The sequence below is a fragment of the Eulemur rufifrons genome, chromosome 1 (genome assembly GCF_041146395.1).
Source record: "Eulemur rufifrons isolate Redbay chromosome 1, OSU_ERuf_1, whole genome shotgun sequence".
Lineage (NCBI taxonomy): Eukaryota > Metazoa > Chordata > Mammalia > Primates > Lemuridae > Eulemur > Eulemur rufifrons.
Window position 1 is genome coordinate 55,568,984 of NC_090983.1, and position 21,215 is coordinate 55,590,198.

Genomic DNA, 21,215 nt, shown 5'->3' on the forward strand with positions numbered 1-21,215 from the left:
ACAAATCAGAATGGGAGGTTTAAACACATTGTTTAGAAATAGAGCATGTAGATAAAAATAAAATAAAGTAGATTAATGAGATTAACAAACAACCTAATCGATGTATATATTAATAGAACATTCCCCAACACCTGCAGAATACATGTTCTTTTTTTAAGCATGGACTTATTAAAATATCGACTATAAAAAATTGATTATAAAGCAAGTCTCAATAAATTTCACAGGATTGAAAAAGTTTATATTGGAGTGATACTGTTCTTTAAATGTTTGGTAGAACTCCTGGGAGATGATGACTAGAATCATACAGAGTATGTTCTTTGACCACAGTGGAATTAGCTAGAAATAGTGGAAAAGTCTCAATGGAAATGAGAAAATATTTTGAAATGAGTGATATTGAAAGTGGTACATAGCAAAATTTGTAAGCTATTTCTAAAATGGTATCAAGAGAGAAATTTATAGCCTTAGTTACATATGTAGAAAAAGAAGAAAAATTAAAATGTTATAAATTAAGCATCTATTTTAAGAAATGAGAAGAGGAGCAACAGAATTAACTAAAGAAGGAAGGGGAAAAGATAAGAGCAGAAATGAATAATATAGGAAATATACATATAACACAAGAGAATCAACCATTTAAAAAAATGAGTTTAAAAGTTTGGGGGCAAATAAAACCTAATAAAATTGATAAAACTGATGTTATAAAAAGACACAACCATTACCAGAAATGAAAAAAGGAATATTACTACTGAGTCTGTAGATATTTCTAGAAAAATACAGCTGAACGAAACTGACACGAGAAGAAACAAAATTCAAATAGTTCTATAATTATGAAAGACATCGGATCTGTATTCTAGGTCACCCCAGAATTTAGGGGAAAAAAATTAAATCTGTAATTTACCATTTGATCAAAGAAAACTGCAGATCCAGATGACTTCATCTAAGAATTCCATCAGCCATTTAAGGAAGAAATAGTGCCAATCTTTTATAAACTTTGCTGAAGAACAGAAAAGGCAGAAAAATTCCAACTTATTTTATGAGGCCAGCCTAATGTTGATAATAAAACTTAACAAATGACTGTACAAAAAGGAAAGTTACAGGCAAATCACACTCGTGAAAGTAAATGCACAAATCTTAAAAATAGTAGTAACATAAATACAACATATATAAAAATGATAATTTATCAAGTTTCAGGTTTATTTTGGATATGCAAGGTTGGTTTAAGATTGGAAAAATCAGGCCAGGCATAGTAGCTCCCACCTGCCATCTAGCACTTGGGGAAGTTGAGGCAGGACTGCTGAGACCAGAAGTTTGAGATCAGCCTGAACAACATAGCAAGACCTCATCTCTGCAAAAAAAGAGGAAAATTAGCCAGGCATGATGGTGCGTGCCTATAGTCCCAGCTCCTTGGGAGGCTGTGGCAGGAAGGTTGCTTGAGCCCAGCAGTTTGAGGTTGCAGTGGGCTATGATTGCACCACTGCGCTCTAGCCCAGGCAAAGGGTAAGACCTTATCTCAAAAATTAATAAATAATAAAATTAGAAAAATCAGTGTAATTTAACACATAAACAGAAAAATCATATGATCATCTTAATAGGTGCCAAAATAGAAAACATTAAATCAAATTCAACATTGATCTGTGATTAAAACTCTTAGCAAAAATAAGCTGTAAAAGACAATTTCCTTAACCTACAGTATGCATTCATTTTTCTTTTTGTTTGAGTATCTCATGGTATACTGTTGGGTCACCATGCTCCCTTATGCCCTGTTTCTGCCTGGCTTCCTTCTGCTCCTCTTTAATCAAGTTCCGATATTACCTCTTCTGTGCTTTTTCCCAGTTTCCTGCAAATAAAATTTATAAGTCTGCTCACTGACTCCCAAAGATTCACATTCTTCCCACATGTGAAATACATTTACGTTGTCTCACCATCCCCAAAAGTCTGAACCCATTACAGTATCAACTCAAAGTCCTAAATTTCATCAGCTCAGAAGTTCCAAATCTCATCAAATAAATCAGGTATGGGTGAGGCTCAGGTATATTCCACACTGAGACACAATTCCTCTTTATCTATGAAACTCAAGAAGCAAATTACCTCTTCCCAAAATACAGTGCGGGACAGGCATGGGATAACAGTTATAGACATTCCTGTTCAAAATAGAAAGTAAGGGAAGGAATCACTGATCCCAGGGAATTTCAAAATTCATCCAGACAAATTCCATTTGGTTTCAAAGTTTGGGAATCATCTTCCATGGCTTGTGCCTCTGCCTTTTCGGCTCAAAGTTCTGTCCTTTGGGTCATCCTTTCTTTTTCATGAAGTTTAGCATGTTTTTGTGCTGAATAACTTTATCAACTTGTTTTTTGCCTATAGAATTTTGGGAGTCTGCAGCCTTCATTCCTTTTATACTCTCTGTCCTTTTTAAGTTCAAGCTGTCAGTGTTTCTGCTGGTATAAAATTATCAAGGAATCAAGGAATCTTGTGGGTCTCCTGTGTATGACACATGGATTCTCTCCATTAGACAAGAGGGTACTCCACAGTTCTTTCCTAGATAACCCCATTGATATTTTCTGCTGAGAAGGTTGGAGGGAACTGAGTCACATGCTTCATCTCTTCAAAGACTTTTTTATTTAACTGAATACTCTGACATTTTAATTTTCCTGTGGTATTAGCAAAGGTTATCTACACAGACAGACAAACACACACACTTTTTTTTTTTTTTTTTTTTTTTGAAGAGCAGCTTTCCTGATAGTAAATCTCAATTTTAGCATGTTCTGCACTCTGAATAGGATGAGAGTTTCTTAAACCATTAAGTCCTGGTTTCTTTTTGTTTATTAGTTTCTTGCTTATCTCTTTCTCTCATGTTTTACTATAATAAGCAAGAAGACACCAGGCTACACCTTCAGCAGTTTGCTTGGAAATCTAAGCTAAATATCCAAACTCATGGCTTATAAGTTTGGCTTTCCACATAACTGGAGGATAAAATCTTGTTAAGCTTTTTGCCATAACAACAAGGATCTCCTTTCTTCCAGTTTCCAATAACATGCTCCTTAGTTCCTCTGAGCCTTCTCTAATAGCATGCCTAATATCTGTGTTCCTACCAACAGTTTCTTCATGACAATTTAAGTATTCAATAATGTGTTAAATGTTTTCTCCACTGTGATCCTGGAACTCCTTCTCAGTCCTTACTAGCAGGGTTGTTAACACCTATATTTCTGCTAACAATCTGTTCAAGGCAGTATAAGATTTTTAAAAATTAAGTTTCTTAAATTTTTTCTAGCCTCTGTCCCTTGCCCAATTCCAAAGCCACTTCCAGGTTTTTAGATATTTGTTACCAGGAGCATCCTACTTTCAGGTACCAAGATCTGTAGTGGGTTCCTGTTGCTGCTGTAACAAATTACCACAAACTTAATGGCTTAAAAAAACACACATTTATTACCTTATAGTTTCAGAGATCACAAATCTGAAGTGGGTCTCAGTTGGGCTAACATCAAGGTGACAGCAGGGCTATATGCCATCTAGACGCGCTTGAGAAGAAATCATTGCCTTGCCTTGTCAAACTTCTAGAAGCTGCCCACATTTTTTGATTCATGATCTCCTTCCATCTTCATAGCCAGCAGTGGCCTGTCAAGTCTTTGACATGTCATATAACTCTGATTCTGATACTTCTGCTGTTTTCTTCTACATTTAAGGATCCTTGTAATTATATTAGGCTCACATGGGTAATTCAGAATAACTTCCTATTTTAAGGTCAGCTGATTAACGACCTTAATTCCATCTGCTACCTTAATTCTCCTTTTCTGTATAACCTAACATATTCACATGTCCTAGGGATTAGTATATGGACATCTTTGGGCAGCCATTATTCTGCATAACACAGTAGTACTTGGTATAAGTCATTAATTCTCAATTGAGTTTCTATTGTGAACATTTGGGCTTTTCAAAGACAGAGTAGTTTCATCCCTCCCACATACCCCTCTTTCTTTTTCCCAGTGATACGTTTTTTAAAAATTGAAGTTAAATTCACTTAACATACAATTAACCATTTTAAAATGTACAGTTCAGTGGCATTTAGTGCATTCACAGTGTTATACAACCATGACTTCTCTAGTTTGAAAACTTTTTCCTTAACCCAGAAGAACACCCTGTACTCATAAAATACCATCATTTCTCCCTCTCCTCACCCCCTGGTAGCAAATAACCTGCTTTCTCTCTGTATGTATTTGCCTCTTCTGGATATTTCATATAAAAAGAATCATACCTTATGTGACTTTTTGTGTCTGGCTTTCGCTTAGCATAAGTTTTCAAGGTGCATCTAAGTTGTGGTATGTGTCGGTACTTCATTCCTTTTATAACTGAATAATATTTCATTGTGTGTTTATGCACAATTCCTTTATCCATTCATTTGTTGATGGACATTTAGGTTGTTTCTACTCTTTGGTTGTTATTAATGATACTGCCACAAACATTTGTGTATAAGTTTCTGTGTGGACATACGTTTTCATTTCTTTGGGGTGTATACCTGGGAATGCTACTTCAGGGTTGTATGATAATTTTGTGTTTAACTTATTGAAGAATTACTTAACTATTTTCCACATTTGCACCATTTTACATTCCCACCAGCAATGAATAAGAGTTCCTATTTTTCTACATCCTTGGCAATATTTTTTATTTTCCCTTTTTAAAAATCATAACCATCCTAGTGGGTATAAAGTGATAGTTCATTGTGGTTTTGATTTGTGTTTACCTAATGACTTAATGAGATTGAACATCTTTTAATGTGCTTATTGGTCTTTTTATATGTTCTTTGGAGAAATGTCTATTCAAGTCTTTTACTCATTTTTTAATTGGACTATTTATCTTTTTGTTGTAAGAGTTCTTTATATATTCTGAATACTAAACCCTTATCAGATATATGATGTGCAGATATTTTCTCCCATTCTGTCTTTTACTTTCTTGAGAATGTCCTTTGATGTACAAAAGTTTTAAATTTTTATTGTTTATTTTACTGATTTTTGTTGTTGCTCATGCTTTTGGTGTACAACTGTAAGAATCCTTTGCCAAATTCATGTCATGAAGATTTATCCCTGTGTTGTCTTCTAATAGTTTTAGATCATTTTCAGTTAATTTTTGTACATGGGAAGGAGGTGGTGGGTTCATTCTTTTGCATGTGGTTCTCTGGTTGTTTCAGCACCATTTGTTGAAAAGACTATTCTTTCCCATTCTTTGAATGGTCTTTGTACCCTTGTTAAAAATAAACTGGCCATAGATTTTGGGGTTTATTTCTGAATTCAAATTTATTCGTTGGTCTGTATGTCTACTCTTACTGCAGTACCACACTGTTTTGATTATTGCAGTAAATTTTGAAATTGGGAGTGTGAGTCTTCTAACTTTGTTTTTTCAACATTATTTGATCTGTTTTGGGCCCTTTGTAAATGCTTCCTTATGAATTTGAGCATTAGCTTTTCCATTTCAGCAAAAAGAGCCATTGGAGTTTTGATAGGGGTTGCATTGAATTTGTAGATCACTTTGGAAAGTACTGTATTCTCTTTTTTTTTTTTTTTTTTTTTTTTTGAGATAGAGTCTCACTCTGTTGCCCAGGCTAGAGTGCCGTGGCGTCAGCCTAGCTCACAGCAACCTCAAACTCCTGGGCTCAAACAATCCTCCTGCCTCAGCCTCCCGAGTAGCTGAGACTACAGGCATGCGCCACCATGCCCGGCTAATTTTTTCGCTCTATATTTTTAGTTGTCTATATAATTTCTTTCTATTTTTAGTAGAGACGGGGTTTCACTCTTGCTCAGGCTGGTCCCGAACTCCTGAGCTCAAACTATCCCCCTGCCTCAGCCTCCCAGAGTGCTAGGATTACAGGTGCGACCCACTGCGCCCGGCCAGTACCGTACTCTTAATGTTAAGTCTTTGAATCCATGAACATAAGTTGTCATTTCATTTAGTTAGCTCTTTTTAAATTTCTTTAGCAGTCTTTTGTAGTTTTTAGTATACAAGTCTGTCACCTTCTAGGTTAAATTTATTTCTAGGTATTTTATTCTTTTGGATGGTATTATAAATGTAATTGCTTCCTTAATATCCTTTTCAGGTTGTTCATTGCTCATGTATAGAAACACAACTAATTTTTGTGTATTGATCTCATACCCGACAGCCTTGCTGAATTTATTTATTAGCTTTAGTGGATTTTTTTCTTGTACACTTTTGGGGATTATCTACCAATACAGTCACGTCATCTGTGAATACAGATAGTTTTACTCCTTCCTTTACAATTTGGATACATTTTATTTCCCTTTTTTACCAAACTGCTCTGGTAGGACTTCCGGTAGAGTATTGAACAGCAGTGGCAAAAGTGGGCATCATTACCTTGTTCCTGATCTTAGGGGGAAATCTTTCAGTCTTTCACCATTAAATATGATGTTAGTTCTGGTTTTTTCAGAGGGTGGGGAGTTGGACACTGTTAAAACCCAAAGTTGGTCTGTTTTTTATAAATGCCATTTATACTTTTGAAGAAGTTCCCTTCTATTCCTAATTGTGTAGAAGTTTCTGTTGGGACATATGTTTTCATTTCTTCTGGGTGTATACCTAGCAGTGGTATTTCAGGGTCATCTAGTAATTCTGTGTTTAATTTGTTGAAGAACTGCTTAACGATTTTTCAAGCAGAAAACTCTTTTCAACGGCTATTTTCAGAGCGTAATAGTAGAGGGTAACTATTTTAAAAGGCAGACGAGTCTCATTGCCTCTATACTCCCCACCCCCATTTAAAAAATCTGATCTTCAGTGCATGGCTCATGGTTAAATATTCAAGGTTTGTTATATTGTAATAAATAAATAGACTGTAAGTGCCTTTAATAGTCTATTTACTGTAGTTTGTGTCCCTTAATGTTGAGTCTTCATGCTTTTAAACAGAATGTCTTTAAAACATTGAATGTCAAATTTGTTTAAAATTAGTATTTCCTGTTTTCTGTTATTTCTACTAGCTATTCCTAATACTGTCATACCACATTTCTAGTAAACTATTGTAAAACACTTCTTAAATTAAAAATAAAATTCTCATTCACTCAAACTTACTATGGAAGATTGTCAGGAATTAAATCTTATGTTTAGAGTTTAAACTTGTTGACTTTTTAAATAAAAGAAACCTACTGAACAACTCTATTTAGGAGCTTTAGCATGCTCATAAATAAATATACGTGATGTATATGTGCACATAATAAAATATTAATAATTTAGTCTGATATCAAGTATGATTCATTTAGAAAAAGATCAGTTATATTTTTGCATTATCTGTGAATAAAAGATTTGCTAAGTAACTTAATCAGCTGACTTGCTTGAGAGGGTAGATTTTTTTTAAGCATCTAAAAACAAATGAAAATGATTGATAATTAAAAACCATTAATGTTAACATTTTCCTAGCTTAGCTCTTTTCATTCTATGCAATAAAATCCTATTTCTTTAAAGAAGATTGTCCCCAGTTTTTTAAATCAAAATATATAGATTTCTTTGAGAACATTTTTCATTAAAACAAATAGACAACAGATATCTAAAAAGCTACTATATGTCGGGTAATACGTAATGGAAAGATGCAGAGAAATGTAAGAAATGGCTCTTTTGCCAATTTAGGGGTTTGCATTCTAATTGTCAAGATAAGATACTGGAATAAGACCTCTTAAACTGGGGTCTGTGAACCCCAAGATGATATATATGTAAAATTTTCTGGGGGGAGTGTTTATAACTACCTTCAGATTTCTTTTAGTTATCTATGATTGTAAAATGGTAAGAATTCACTGCCCTGGAAAAGTCAGTAGCCTGCAACTCAAGACAACAAAATATCATTCCGCCAAATTGCAGAAAGTCCCCCCATCTGCATGTGTAGGAGCTTTGCAATTTTGCATGATAGGCAAACTTCTTGGTAGGGTATGACTACACAAATTTCAGAAAACTCAAGTCATGTACTAATTTTGGTTTATGAATACCAAATTTTAGCCATTTTGTAACTCAAAATCAAAGTATAGAATCATATTTTGTTCCTATATAGAAAACACAAAAGATTTACATATCTTTAAAAAATTAATTCTGAGCCCATCCTGTGGCCTACTAGTGAGACTAAAACCATACTTAAGAATAGGAGATTATGATACTGTTATACAGGTAAACTTCCACCAGTGGCACAAACCTGTATGCATATCTAGAAGCTATTTGCCAATTTTCATACAGATTTCCTTAACTGGGTTGGTTGAGATATTATCAATTTTCGTTTCTAAACCTCATTTTCTTTTAATATTACCTTTCTGAACCCTTCTCCCTCTCTCCCCTTGTCTTTGTTCACATTGCAACATTTAATTCTCTAGATATACTATAAGCAACTGCTGCAGCTGTCAAGTATCGCTATATTCAGTGTAATAAGATGCAGTAGTTGAGTTACTCTAAGACTGGGTAGAGAGATTTAATTTAAAATGTTTAACTTTTAACTGTTAGGATGTATCTAGTGGAATATTAACTGAGTTTCTTGGGGTTTTATTTCCTTTGCATACCCCCTTTTTAGAATTAGTAAATTTAATTAGCATCTAGCTAAAGGGAAATAGCATTTATACTAAATGTTGCTTAGGGACCTGAACCAAACATAAATAATAAATCACACCTGAATTAGGAGTTTAAGCAGCTACCCTCAGAATGCATAAGTAAGCTAATAAACAAGGGCTTGAATATGATAGTTAACAGCAGTTCTTTCAAATTGGAGTATGATGATGTGGAAGTTACTTTGTTGTGGGGTGATTTTTTTTTTTTTTTCCTTTTTTTATCAGAACACAGAATCATTTTTTCTTAGGAAATGTTATTAAAATAAAGTGTATAAGTTTTGTTATGGTTCTGCATATATTAAACTGGTTATTTTTCAAAGTTATATAAGAATATTTGAAAATAAAAATAATCATGCAGCACTTTCAAGATTTAAAGTCTTGTATCTATTTATTAAAAATTTAAAGTATAAGAATTTGGTACTTTGACTATAGTTTTAGCATTTATATTGCTTATGCACTCCTAACATTGAAGAAGAATCTTTTTTTTTCTCTTTTTAAAACTATGCCCAAACTGGACTGACTCCCTTTACAGTGATTTTCCATTACTCTTAAGAGTAAAATTTAAATTCTTTACTTGACCCACAAATCCATACATGATATATACCGCTGTTTGCCTCTTCTACTGCTACTCACAACCTCTTTGACTACATTCTGATGCTCAGATTTTTTTTCTCTTCTACTTATATGCCAACACTGTTTTCATCTCAGGGTCTGTGTACTTACTATAATCCATGTTTTAAATATACTCCCCCAAGTCCTTCATGGTTGTCTTTGATGTTTAGATCAAGGTCATCTCCCTAACACCCAGTCTGAATTAGCATAATACAATTAGTCATTACCACACCACCCTTTTTTTTTTCTTCATAACATTTATTGTTACTTAAAGTTGTTTTACTTCTTCATTAAATGGTTTCTTTCCTACCTCCTTACCTATAGAGTAGCGCTCAAACTAAAATGTAAGGAGAAATTGTCTTGTTTTTCACTGGATACTTAGGATCTAAATTCTGGAACATTGCTTGATATGTGATATTCATTAAATAGCTGTGGAATTAGTTAATTCTTCCATCTATAAGTATTAAATATATTCTGAAGAATATTTTAAAAGATTTTTTGGCTTATATATTTTATTTTGGGCTGAAAGTTGTCCACATGTTAGTATTTCCATTTGATTTATCATATTTGTTAGTTGTTTAATAAGAAATAATAAGTATTAATCTCAATATGTAGAATTAAAATTTCACTTTTGACAGGTTGACTTTGGCAGAATATCATGAACAGGAAGAAATTTTCAAACTTAGACTAGGACATCTCAAAAAGGTATGTGAAGCATATGCTGGATTTTTACTTGAACGTTACCAGAGTTTGTAAAGAGTCTCAAGTCTCTTATTTAAGAAGCTGAAATTTAAGAGAGATCCCAAATTAAAAACTTCAGATAAAAATAGAGGTGCAGTAAGTTACATTTTTATGTTGAGTATATTAAACTAACATTTCTTTATCTTGTGGCAACTTAAAAATCTTGAGATGCTGATATAAACCAGGTCCCTGTAGTGGAGGAGTGATTCCTGGCCAGAACTCCAGGGTCTTTAGATTACTCTGTTTAAGTACTACCTTTTGGTGTGAAAAAGAAAAAAAAGCTTCATTTTTAAAATGAAATGCAAAATTCCATATTGTTTGTGTCCATTTCATAATAAATTGAAATAACAATCATAAATAAATAGCAAACCTATTTCTTTGGCTTAACTTTAATTAATTTGTTGGAGGCATGATTAAATGTATTGATTAAAATATGTACATGGAAAAATTTAAAAGAGCCTAATCATCATTAATAGTATAAAGTGATATAATTTAGAAACAATGTTACTATGTATTATTATAGTAAATTTTTAATGTATAGCTTTGTACTTGTTTGTAAACTCTGAAATTGTAATCAGCCCGTTGTTTTTACAGGTCTTAATTTTAATTCAAACCATTTCAAAGAAGTAGTAATAACAGAGTAGATTTTTTTCCCCACAAAATGAAGTTACTCAACAGACGTAAAATCCTTTCTCTTTGACCCAATTTTTAATTCTTCTTTCTGCTTGTCAGGTTGTTAAAACTTTTTTAATAGGCTGAATTATAGCTAAAACTGAGTTGGGGAACTAATTGAAGATAGTATCTATGAAGTCGTCTCCATGGGATAGGGTGAGGTATAACAGAAACCCATTCTGGTAGCAGTTATTATTACACTATATATTAATTTGTTTTTAAAATGTTATTAACATGCTGGGGACCCCTACCACTTAATTACAGGAAATATAAAAAATTATAAATGTTTTATATATAATTTACATTAGTGTCCTTTACTATGCCATGTCTGTCTTTGCCACTATGTAGAAAGCTTCAACCTCAACTACTTGAACAGTGAATTCTGAAATGACTTATTTTGGTCTTACTTTTTTTTTTAAGTCCTTCTATTCTGTTCTATTGTAATTATTGACTATTTTTCTTCCTCTTTGAGAATATAGTTGGCAACTTCAGTCTATTCTCTATAACAGATGGAGCTTTAGAACTATAATAATAATTTTATAAAAAATGGAACTATAGAAGGGAAAGGGGCTTTTTAGTACAGAATGAGCTATAAGTATTCGCATGCCCACTTAAGCTATTTTGAAAATGAATTCATAGGGACATATGCTTGATGTTCCATATAAAGATTTAACAATTATTTTCTAACTAGCCTTTAGTGATAAAGGGATACTAAGTATGTACTTAGAGCTTTGACTGGATGGTTATTATTTTCACATATAATAGAAAATTTTAAATTACTCTTTCTAATGCTGACATTTTACATGTGTGCCTTATTTTATGAAAATCTGTTATATAAAATCTGAAATTATAAAGCAGTTAAATTAGGAATTGGCTATTTCAAAAAATACATTTTTGAAAAGACTTCAAAGGAAAGTTTGTTTTTGGTTGGTTGGCGGTTGGTTGATTTTAAAGCTTTCCAGATACTTTGAAAACATTTGGTTTCTGTGAAAAATACTTGGGTTTTCTAAAGTGAGGTATACTTACATGTCTAGATATTATATAAACACTTGTAAAATGTTCTAGAGTACCACACCTTCTCTTCTAACCTTCATATTATCCTCTTTCTCAGTGTTTGACTTCTACATTTTTTGTATTTACTTGTTCTTTCTAATAATTGTCCCCTCCACAATCTCTTTACTACTTTTTTTTTCTTTTAGCTTTTATTGAATTTACTGAGCAGTCTTAGATTTCTGACTTCATCTTCTTCTTAACCAATTTACAACATAACTTTTCTTTAACTTCCATCATGGAATATTTTGGGAGAAGGGATCAACTAATAATGCTGAAACATACTCTCGTGTCATAAATATTCATATTTTCTTCTGAGAGTCTATTTTGGGTGAGAAGAATGAATGCATTATGAAGAAAGTTAATAGTAGTACATGCAGAGAACAAAAGTGAGCAAGTAGTGTCACCTTATAACATTAATAGCAGTTGTCTGCTTACAACTGGGTACTGATTTTTTAGTTATACAATTAAAAAATAATAGGCAGTAAATAGCATGTATTAAAAATAAGTTATCATTCTATCTGGAAAAAAGCAATTTTAGATCAAATAAAGAAAATAAAAATAAGTTATCATTCTAAAGCCCAGTTGGAAAATAGGTCATTAAAAATAGGTCATTCTGGGCCGGGCGCAGTGGCTCATGCCTGTAATCTTAGCACTCTGGGAGGCCAAGGCGGGAGGATCCTTTGAGCTCAGGAGTTCAAGACCAGCCTGAGCAAGAGCGAGACCCTGTCTCTACTAAAAATAGAAAGAAATTATATGAACAACTAAAAATATAGAACGAAAACATTAGCCGGGCATGGTGGCGCATGCCTGTAGTCCCAGCTACTCGGGAGGCTGAGACAGGAGGATTGCTTGAACCCAGGAGTTTGAGGTTGCTGTGAGCTAGGTTGACGCCACGGCACTGTAGCCTGGGCAACATAATGAGACTCTATCTCAAAAAAAAAAAAAAAATAGGTCATTCTGTTTTCTAAAAGAGCGATAGGTTAGGTAAACTTATAACTCACACAGAACAGACTTGAGTCAAGAGAAAAGATGTTACTACCTCTTGTCTTATTGGCTCCCTGTACACCTGGGTTTATTAAGCTGACATGAACTGTACCCCAACTTGTAATTATATAGCTTCTACCACAGGCTGGATCTGATCTGATCTGTGAATATTTGATGTTCATTATATCCTACACAGGAAATATAACCTGTGGTATGTCAGTTTAGGGTTTAGATTTGGAGCCTGGCACACTCTTGCATTAGCAAGGGTGACTCATTCTCTCCCTTTGTAAGCTCTTGACATAAAGCAGAATTAATCATCAGATTAGGTTTGTTAGTGCTGAAGGACAAAAGTTCACTGGGAAGCCCATGCCATATGGGCTTACAAGAATAGAAGGCCTGTTTTTCTTGAAATGGATAATTTATGACATGTATGATATTTCATAATAATAATTGAATAGGAAAACTAAAATGTAAAAAATATATATTTACTATTGAATAAATCACAAAGTTTAGTTCACATTTTATGCTACTCTGTAGGATTAGAAAAATAATAAATCCAAAACTGTTAAAGTATGATAAAGAATGAGAAATAGGTAGAAATTTCCAAAAGTAAATACATGGATAAAATCAATAGATATTTCTAGTTACCACCAAAAAGTAAATGTAAACTTACTTATGCGCTTATTAGTTTCATCTTGTGAGAGTAGGAAAATCATTGTGCAGCATCACCTTTTTTTCCCACTGTATCAAGAGTTTTATCTAATATTTATTGTTTTATTTATTACCAGTTTATACAATCATTGCTCACTCATTCACTAAGTGATTTATTGCCACACCTTGCCTGATACAGGCATGATTCAAATTCCCATTTCAAGAGAATTACATATTACTTTATAGACTTTGAAGTTTTAACTGTATTTGAGTGAACATTAATTTTAACTTTTTGAGTGCCATGATGTTCTGTATATGCTTTTTCTGAAGTAATACTGCCAGTAAGTGACAAACCCAGAACTTGGACCTTTTCTCACTCCTATTTCAAAGGCTATTCATGTGATTTATTCCTAGAATTCTTTTGTTGTAGATGAATAGAAAGTTGATTCTTCATATTCAGAAGAATTAATTCACTTGTAGCTTTCATTGCATCTCTCTTAGAATAGTGGGAAAGTTTGCTTTTCCTAAATTTTTTTTTAGAAATATGCTATTTCATTTTCATTACAGATAAAGAAGGGCAGTTTTAAATAGATTATTTTTCACACACTTTTTTCTTTCTCTTTCTCTCACATATTTCCTTTCTTGGGAATTATGTTAGGACTGCTGTAACAACTAGAACATTTCTTTATTATTAGCTAATGTATTGATTTTCACTCATATTTATTTTTACTCAATTTATTTTTAAAGGTCAACAGAGAAAGCACATTTTTTTAAAAAAAAAACTATATTCTCTAAAATACTTTTTTGCATATCTTAAGGATTTCACAAAATAGAACCATGTAATAAAATATATGGAGACTATAAAATTATTCCTGAAACTATTTCAAAAAGAATAGGTAACTTTTTTGTTACCAGTAATTACATTAAACTTCCCCAATTATCATTTATTGAAAGCTGCAGTTGCAAAGGAAGTAATTTCCTACCTTTAAAAAGTTATTTCTTTGAGGCAAAGGTACTAATGATATCTGTGGGTTTGAGGAAACTACTCATATACCATACTCATATACCATATTTGCTTTTATGGTTGATCTTGTCTTGATACCAGTCTTTGGTAAATTCCAGTTATGGGAGAGTTTATGTGGCATATCAGTTTAGGGTTTAGATTTGTCTTTATGATTCGAAAACTCTGCTAGGTTGATTGTATAGTCAGATCATCATTCTAGAGTTGAAGAACACTGTGGATATGCTTTCAAGTATTGTCACTAAATTAATGAAAATAGCTAAAAAAAAAAAACCCTGAATAACTTAATTGTAATAGATTCTCTTCAGTCATAATATTTTTAAAAGATACATATCACCAGTCATAACACCCCAAACTGATAAGGAAATAAGAATTTTGAAAGTTATTAGAACCAATAACTATGTCTTGACACTGCTGTTATTCAGGATTGTGATACGAACACCGTGTGGGTATGTGTTGCTCTTTATTTTTTAGTTTTCAAATTTTGCTGTCTTGTTGATTTTAAATATTTGACTAGTTGGAGAGAATGCATATAGAAAGTTTGTCATCTCTGTATGGAATATTAAGTAGTTTAGTTGGGATTGGCTTTAATGTGTGTGTTTTGGTGTATGTGTATGAGAGTATGTTTATTTGATTTATAAGCCCTGGATATAAGTGCCAGAAGTTTTATTGGAAGAACATAACCAATTCGTAGTTGAAACAGGATTAGTCAAGAATCATCAGCACCAACACAAATGTATCTTTGCAGACCGAAGGAAGCAACTAAAAAATTTACAGTCATCTCAATCTCTACTAAAACAAAAATCACATCCAACATGCCACCTGACACCATTTCTTTCTCTCTCTCTCCTTTGCTCCTTGCGATGTGGCATTCATCTCTCCTTGTGCCTCCGTTCTGAAGAGATAACAGTATAGCAACAACTCTGCCACTGAAATCCTGTTCTCTGACCGATATTGGCACCTGCAAAGAGAAACAACCAGTAACAGGCAGCAGCAGCATCAGTATTAATCTTCCATGATGAAATCTTTACAGGTCAAGAACAAGTACAGAGCTCTTTCCTTACTCCTTCACAGTGGACCATGCAACTAGTTGAAATGGAAGACAATGGATTGTCTACAAGCCTTTTGAACAGTGGAAAATACAGGGCGTTGGTTTTAGGTGAATTGACTCCCACATATTCTTGAAGTTTGATATCCCCTTTGATCTTTCTTTCTAGAATACCATTGTCAGCTGATTTATCAAATCCTTAGTAGGACCACAAAGAATAAGTTTGCATATGTGACATTTCTTGTCACTTTAGGTTCAAATGAAATAAAATAATGAACAACATGCTAGAGAGCTTAATCTTTAAATTTACATGGCCACCTTTATAATTATAGCCATGATTGGAAGAAATCTTTTGGGAATTCTTCTTTCAGTTAAAGCCAACCACATTATACATTATGTTTCTGTAGAGTATAACACAAGATGCTACTTGTGTAGGCAGTAGTTTTCAGTGGAATTCTGGTGAAAGTACACTATACTAGAAAAAGTCACAATTAAGCCCATGAAGAATGTTATGAGGTTCTTGACTTCTTGGTATCTGTGGGCAAGAAAGGTTCCAAGAAGAGTGCTGGAATTCTACACTTGACATTTTGTGCTCACCACTGCTTCCCATTTAAAAATAAGTAATAATCTATAAAAGATACCTGTGCTGAGAGAACATGGAACTAGCTGTAGATGGGAAAACTCAGTGATTATGTTCCTATCTCTTGCTCTCATGGATCTACAAACATTCCTGCTCTGTTTTTCCTCACTTAGAATCATATTCCTTAACTTGATAGTAGATAATGGTCAGTTACCAAACTGAAAATGTAGAGGTGTTTTACTTCTCTAGTGTTTAATATTAATCTAGTTGTTGTATAGACAATGCAATTAAAAACATTTTGGAAAAAACTGTTACAAGTCATTTTAGCCATCAGAGCAAAGTTTAATTAATTCAGGTGTCTAAGTTTAGCCCAGAGATCACTGTTTCACAAAAAAGAGATAACAGTTGCTTGGCTACTGGCTCTTCCCAATCAGAACTATAAATCCATGCCATTTATAGGCATGTGTGCATAATGAAATTGTAGACTAGGTTAAAAGGGAGCAGAAAGCTTGGAGAAGGGCTACAGTGTGCTGTACTAAGGCATTGTATCTATATGTGCTAGGACTTTGTGTTAGCACCTTCATTAGTGTTAAGCGTTAAGGAAGGAGTTTCACCCCCATAATACAGCAGCTATAATTTTTTTTTAAGAAGGATATTAAATATTTAAAATAAAATAATATTCTGGGGCAGTAGTTTCAAAACTGAGTAAATTCATACTTGCTTTGTCTAGGTGGAGTTTTTTTGTTGATTTGTTGGTTTATATTTCCCCTGGTTCACATCTTGCGTGCCTTTATTTAGGATACAGGAAATCATATAATCTGATATATCATGAGGATAAATTTTAAGTAAATTGGTAATTTTCTCCTTAATTCTTTTTTTCTGTACTGCCTTTCCATTAGCTTTTACTAGTGCCTTTTGTTAATTTCACCTTTCACTTTCCTGGTGATAAACTTTTAAAATGGCATTATAAGTAGTTTATGAAATTAAAACAATTTTTTTGAGAACTTAGAGATGTTAACTTTTAAGGGAATAATATTGTTCATATTACTAAAGTAAATTTGGTGTTAAATTTTGAAAGCTAATTCTGAATTAAGCTTTCTTAAACCAAGTAATGTTGTGGTATTATTGAATAGACTGTCCCAGGCTATATGGTTTTCTCTGCTTCCACCATTTTTATAATATACCACACAGAAGTCCTTTTCTTTTATCAATGCTCATAGATTACAGGCAAGCTGAGATTGATATATCAGAATACTTCCTATCTTGGCTTTATAGAAAGGCAGTTCTTAGAAGTTGAATTTTTTTGTGGGAATAACAAGTAATACACTTTCAGGATTTACTAAATAACTTAAAACTAGTATGTTTAATTTTTTCAGGAGATATATTAATTTTACATTTAAAAATGCATTTTATAACCCTTTATGCTTTATAGCTTTAATACCTACCTACATACTCCACCTTTCTTTTAATAATTGCCTTTTGAAAAATTGCCATTATGAGAAATGTTCAAGAATACTTCAAATCCAGCTAAATCCAAATTAACCTGGAATTTTATGGAAATTTCACATTGCTATAACTTACTTTTGGTTTAGAGAATTGAACCAAAGGGATATTAAATTGCCAGAAGAGACTTTGATTACAAATAGAAAGTATTTCTATGCTGAAGATCTGGTGATGGACAAACTCTTATGGTTAAGTCACTATGGGATTTATCTTCCATATAAATCTTTAAAAATCAGAAACGTTGGAAGGTGTTTTTTGCAGATTACTTAAACAGTGAGACAATATTCAGATCTGTTGTATACTTACATGATTTGGTTTTTTATTTAAGTAATTCAGAATATTAGAGCTTGTTTTATAATAAAATACTGTTAAGACAGCTGCAGTATGCACTGTTAAATTGTCTATTGTATCTTTTTTTTTTAAACAGGAGAGCCATGTCCTTTATTGTGTATTTGTCACCAGAGCTACCTCTCTCTTTAATACAATCTGTTCTTACTCATGTTACTTCTGCATTGTAATTAAGCCAGCAGACATCAGAGATGTCTGTTTCCAGATGCTATATGTCTCTTTGTTTCTTCTAGATTTTCTCTGCATTAATTAACTGCTCTGTTTAGTGGATGAATCCAGGATTGAAACTTTGTATTCTTACTAAGCACAATTTAGCTGATTGGATTGTCTCTCTTTCATTCTACTAATCCGGCCTAGTTCTGCCATGAGTTTGAGGATTCCATTTTATGATGAATTCAGATCAGTTGTGAGCCCACATCATCTTTTCTCCTGAATCCTTGGAAAGATTAATTCCTGAGGATGATCCAGAGGTCAATGTCAATCTCAAGCAAGGAGAGTGTATCCTACAGGATAGATCTTTGGAAATGATTTGTACCAAAGATAAATTACTTGTTGAGACTACTCCATTCTAGACTATTATACCCTGGGGCCTGACCCATACTGAGCCTTGCCCTTTTCTATGAGAAGAGGGTACTAGACAGTATTGCCCTAGCATTTGCCTACAAGTATGTTTGTTAGGCTTCTCAGGCTCCTGTAACAAACTATCAGACTGCGTCGCTTAAACAACAGAAATTTACTTTTTCATAGTTCTAGACTCTAGAAGTCCAAGATTAGAGTTCATTTTCTGGTGAGGGCTCTCTTCATGGCTTGCATATGGCTACCTTCTCGTTTTGTCCTCACATGGCCTTTTCTTTGTGCTCCTGGATGGGGGTGGGAGATCGTCTTCTCATAAGGCCACTGATCCCATCATGAGGGCCCCATCCTCATGACTTAATCTCACTGTAATTCCCGCCCAAAGACCTCATCTCCAAATGCCATCATATTGAGAGGTTAGGATTTCAATATATGAATTTGGTGGAACACATTCAGTCCATAGCAGTATGTATACATACTTACTCTCAGGGGAATTTTTGGGGTTGCAAAATTATCTTTCTCCCAGAAGTGAGTCACTTTGTTTTAAGATCCAAGATATCATGAAATATTAAGTTACAAGAAGAAAGATGTAATATATTTCACTGACTATGGTAGATTTGTGTCTATTTGTATGTATATAAGACTCACTTATGGCTCTTTCTCTTGACATTTCCTTTTTTTTTTTTTTTTTGAGACAGAGTCTCACTCTGTTGCCCGGGCTAGAGTGCTGTGGCGTCAGCCTAGCTCACAGCAACCTCAAACTCCTGGGCTCAAGCAATCCTCTGCCTCAGCCTCCCAAGTAGCTGGGATTACAGGCATGCGCCACCATGCCCGGCTAATTTTTTTCTCTATATATATTTTAGTTGTCCATATAATTTCTTTCTATTTTTAGTAGAGACGGAGTTTCGCTCTTGCTCAGGCGGGTCTTGAACTCCTGACCTCCAGCGATCCTCCTGTCTTGGCCTCCCAGAGTGCTAGGATTACAGGCGTGAGCCACCGCACCTGGCGGACATTTCGTTTTAAGTACCCAGAATCCATCTTTTTTCCCCTTGTGGTACTGGCATTTTGTTTTTTCCAGTAAACTTAATTCAAACTAAATGAAGCTTGCCTGTGCTTTGCTTTTGTAAGATTTTATGGGACATATTTTTCATGTTTTATAGAGGGGGAAACACTTGATTTAATTTACTGACAGGCATATATTTTACTTTCTTTAACAAGTATTTATTTTGCAATATTGATTACTTCCGTTGTATAGACATCTGAAGATTATAAAACAAATGTAATTATGTGCAACAACCTAGCTGAAGCTTGTAATTATATATTTATGACTCAATAAAATTTAACTTCTTTAAATTCACTGTTGAATAATTCACTCTGTGCCATAATTTCAAATAAAAATTAAAGCAAGTATTTCTGCTGGTATTCTACTAGGCTTTTCATAATTTTATCAGATTATTTAAAATTTCACCAGCCTACCAGATGTTTAGCAGCTTCCTACATGTGTGAGAATAACATAAATGCAACTTTTAAAGCAACAAACCTTAGTAACTTGAAGAGAAAAAGTTACTGCTTTCTAGATTCTGTAGTGTAAATAAATTTAAATTCTTTCATACTCCTGGGCATACCTATATGGCCAGTTTCTTATTCTCCTTTATATGACTAAATTAAGACAACTAAGCTGTGTTTTGAGCTTATTGTTCCCAGGCCCTTAAATTTATTTCCTGTTCATATAATGAATCTTTGATTATTAATCTAGGATATCACCTTTTTTTCTTTTTTTTCATTAAGATTAAAAATATTTGTGAGTGAAGCTGTAACATTGAGGAAATTTCAGTTAAATTAAGTTAGTCTATTTCATGTATCCATTTCAGAAAAATCTCCCAAAAATTCTAGGAAAGTTTATCTTCACTTATTTTGAAATTTTCTATTTGCCATGTAATAACTAATCTACATTAAATATCTCTGCAACAAGTAGTGGTTGAATATCATTTTAAAATAATAAAAATATTTCAAATTTATTTTTTAAAATTAGTTTTTTTCTAAAATACTTAAAATTTTCATTTCAATTTGTGTTTTAGGTGTATGTGTAATGGACTTTATACCTCTATTATCTATCTTTTAATGAAATATGTTTTCAAAGTAAATTTCAGAATTACTAATTTTCTTTGAGGTAAAGGATTTTTTAATATCAAAAGATAAATTACTAGGAAAAAAACAGGAGCTAATGAAATAGAGGAATATTTAAATGTAGTATTCAGATAACCTCTGTTCAATGTGTTCTAGATTTATAATTATACTGGGTACACATTTAGGCCAAAGGAACCTGTATTTATTTATTCAACAAATATGTATTCAGAAATACTCTAAAATTGAGCATTTCTAGAAATTTTCACTGAAATTAGGCATATTCTTAAGTGGTATTCAAATTTGTTTTCACAAAGGGGGTGGATATAAGACATGGCTGATATGTTTGCTTATTTGTTTTAGTGTCTAGTTTTAAAATGTTCTGAAAGTTGTATACTACAAAACAAAAATATATTTATCAAAATTTGTATATTAAATGATTGTTAAGTAAACTTCTTTAGGGTTTGTTTACATCTGCTCTAACTGAGGGTCTGCCACAGCAATCCATAAATTTTTTGTCACAATATCTCTTTAGGATTGAAGTGGGATTTACCCAAAATGAATGGTCAGGTTGTATATGTGTATTTGTATTACAAATGCTGTAAGGTCTAGGAATAATTAGTTTTATCTTCTTCCTTTCTTCCTCTTTTAATTATTGTAAAAATTTTTTTTCATTTTATCTGTTTTCTAATAAATTATTCCCTCCTAAATGAAAATTTGGGTGGACCAGAAATA

At 33.0% G+C, this 21,215-nt stretch overlaps 1 protein-coding gene across 2 annotated transcripts in view; it reads left to right on the plus strand.

Moving 5' to 3' along the window:
* TLK1 (tousled like kinase 1) overlaps positions 1–21,215 on the plus strand; it is a 140,544-nt gene that overhangs the window by 94,314 nt on the left and 25,015 nt on the right. For both annotated transcript variants that reach the window (XM_069493987.1, XM_069494075.1), the window contains one exon: positions 9,821–9,887. In XM_069493987.1, the coding sequence (XP_069350088.1) occupies positions 9,821–9,887 (67 nt within the window). The remainder of the gene's footprint in view (positions 1–9,820; positions 9,888–21,215) is intronic.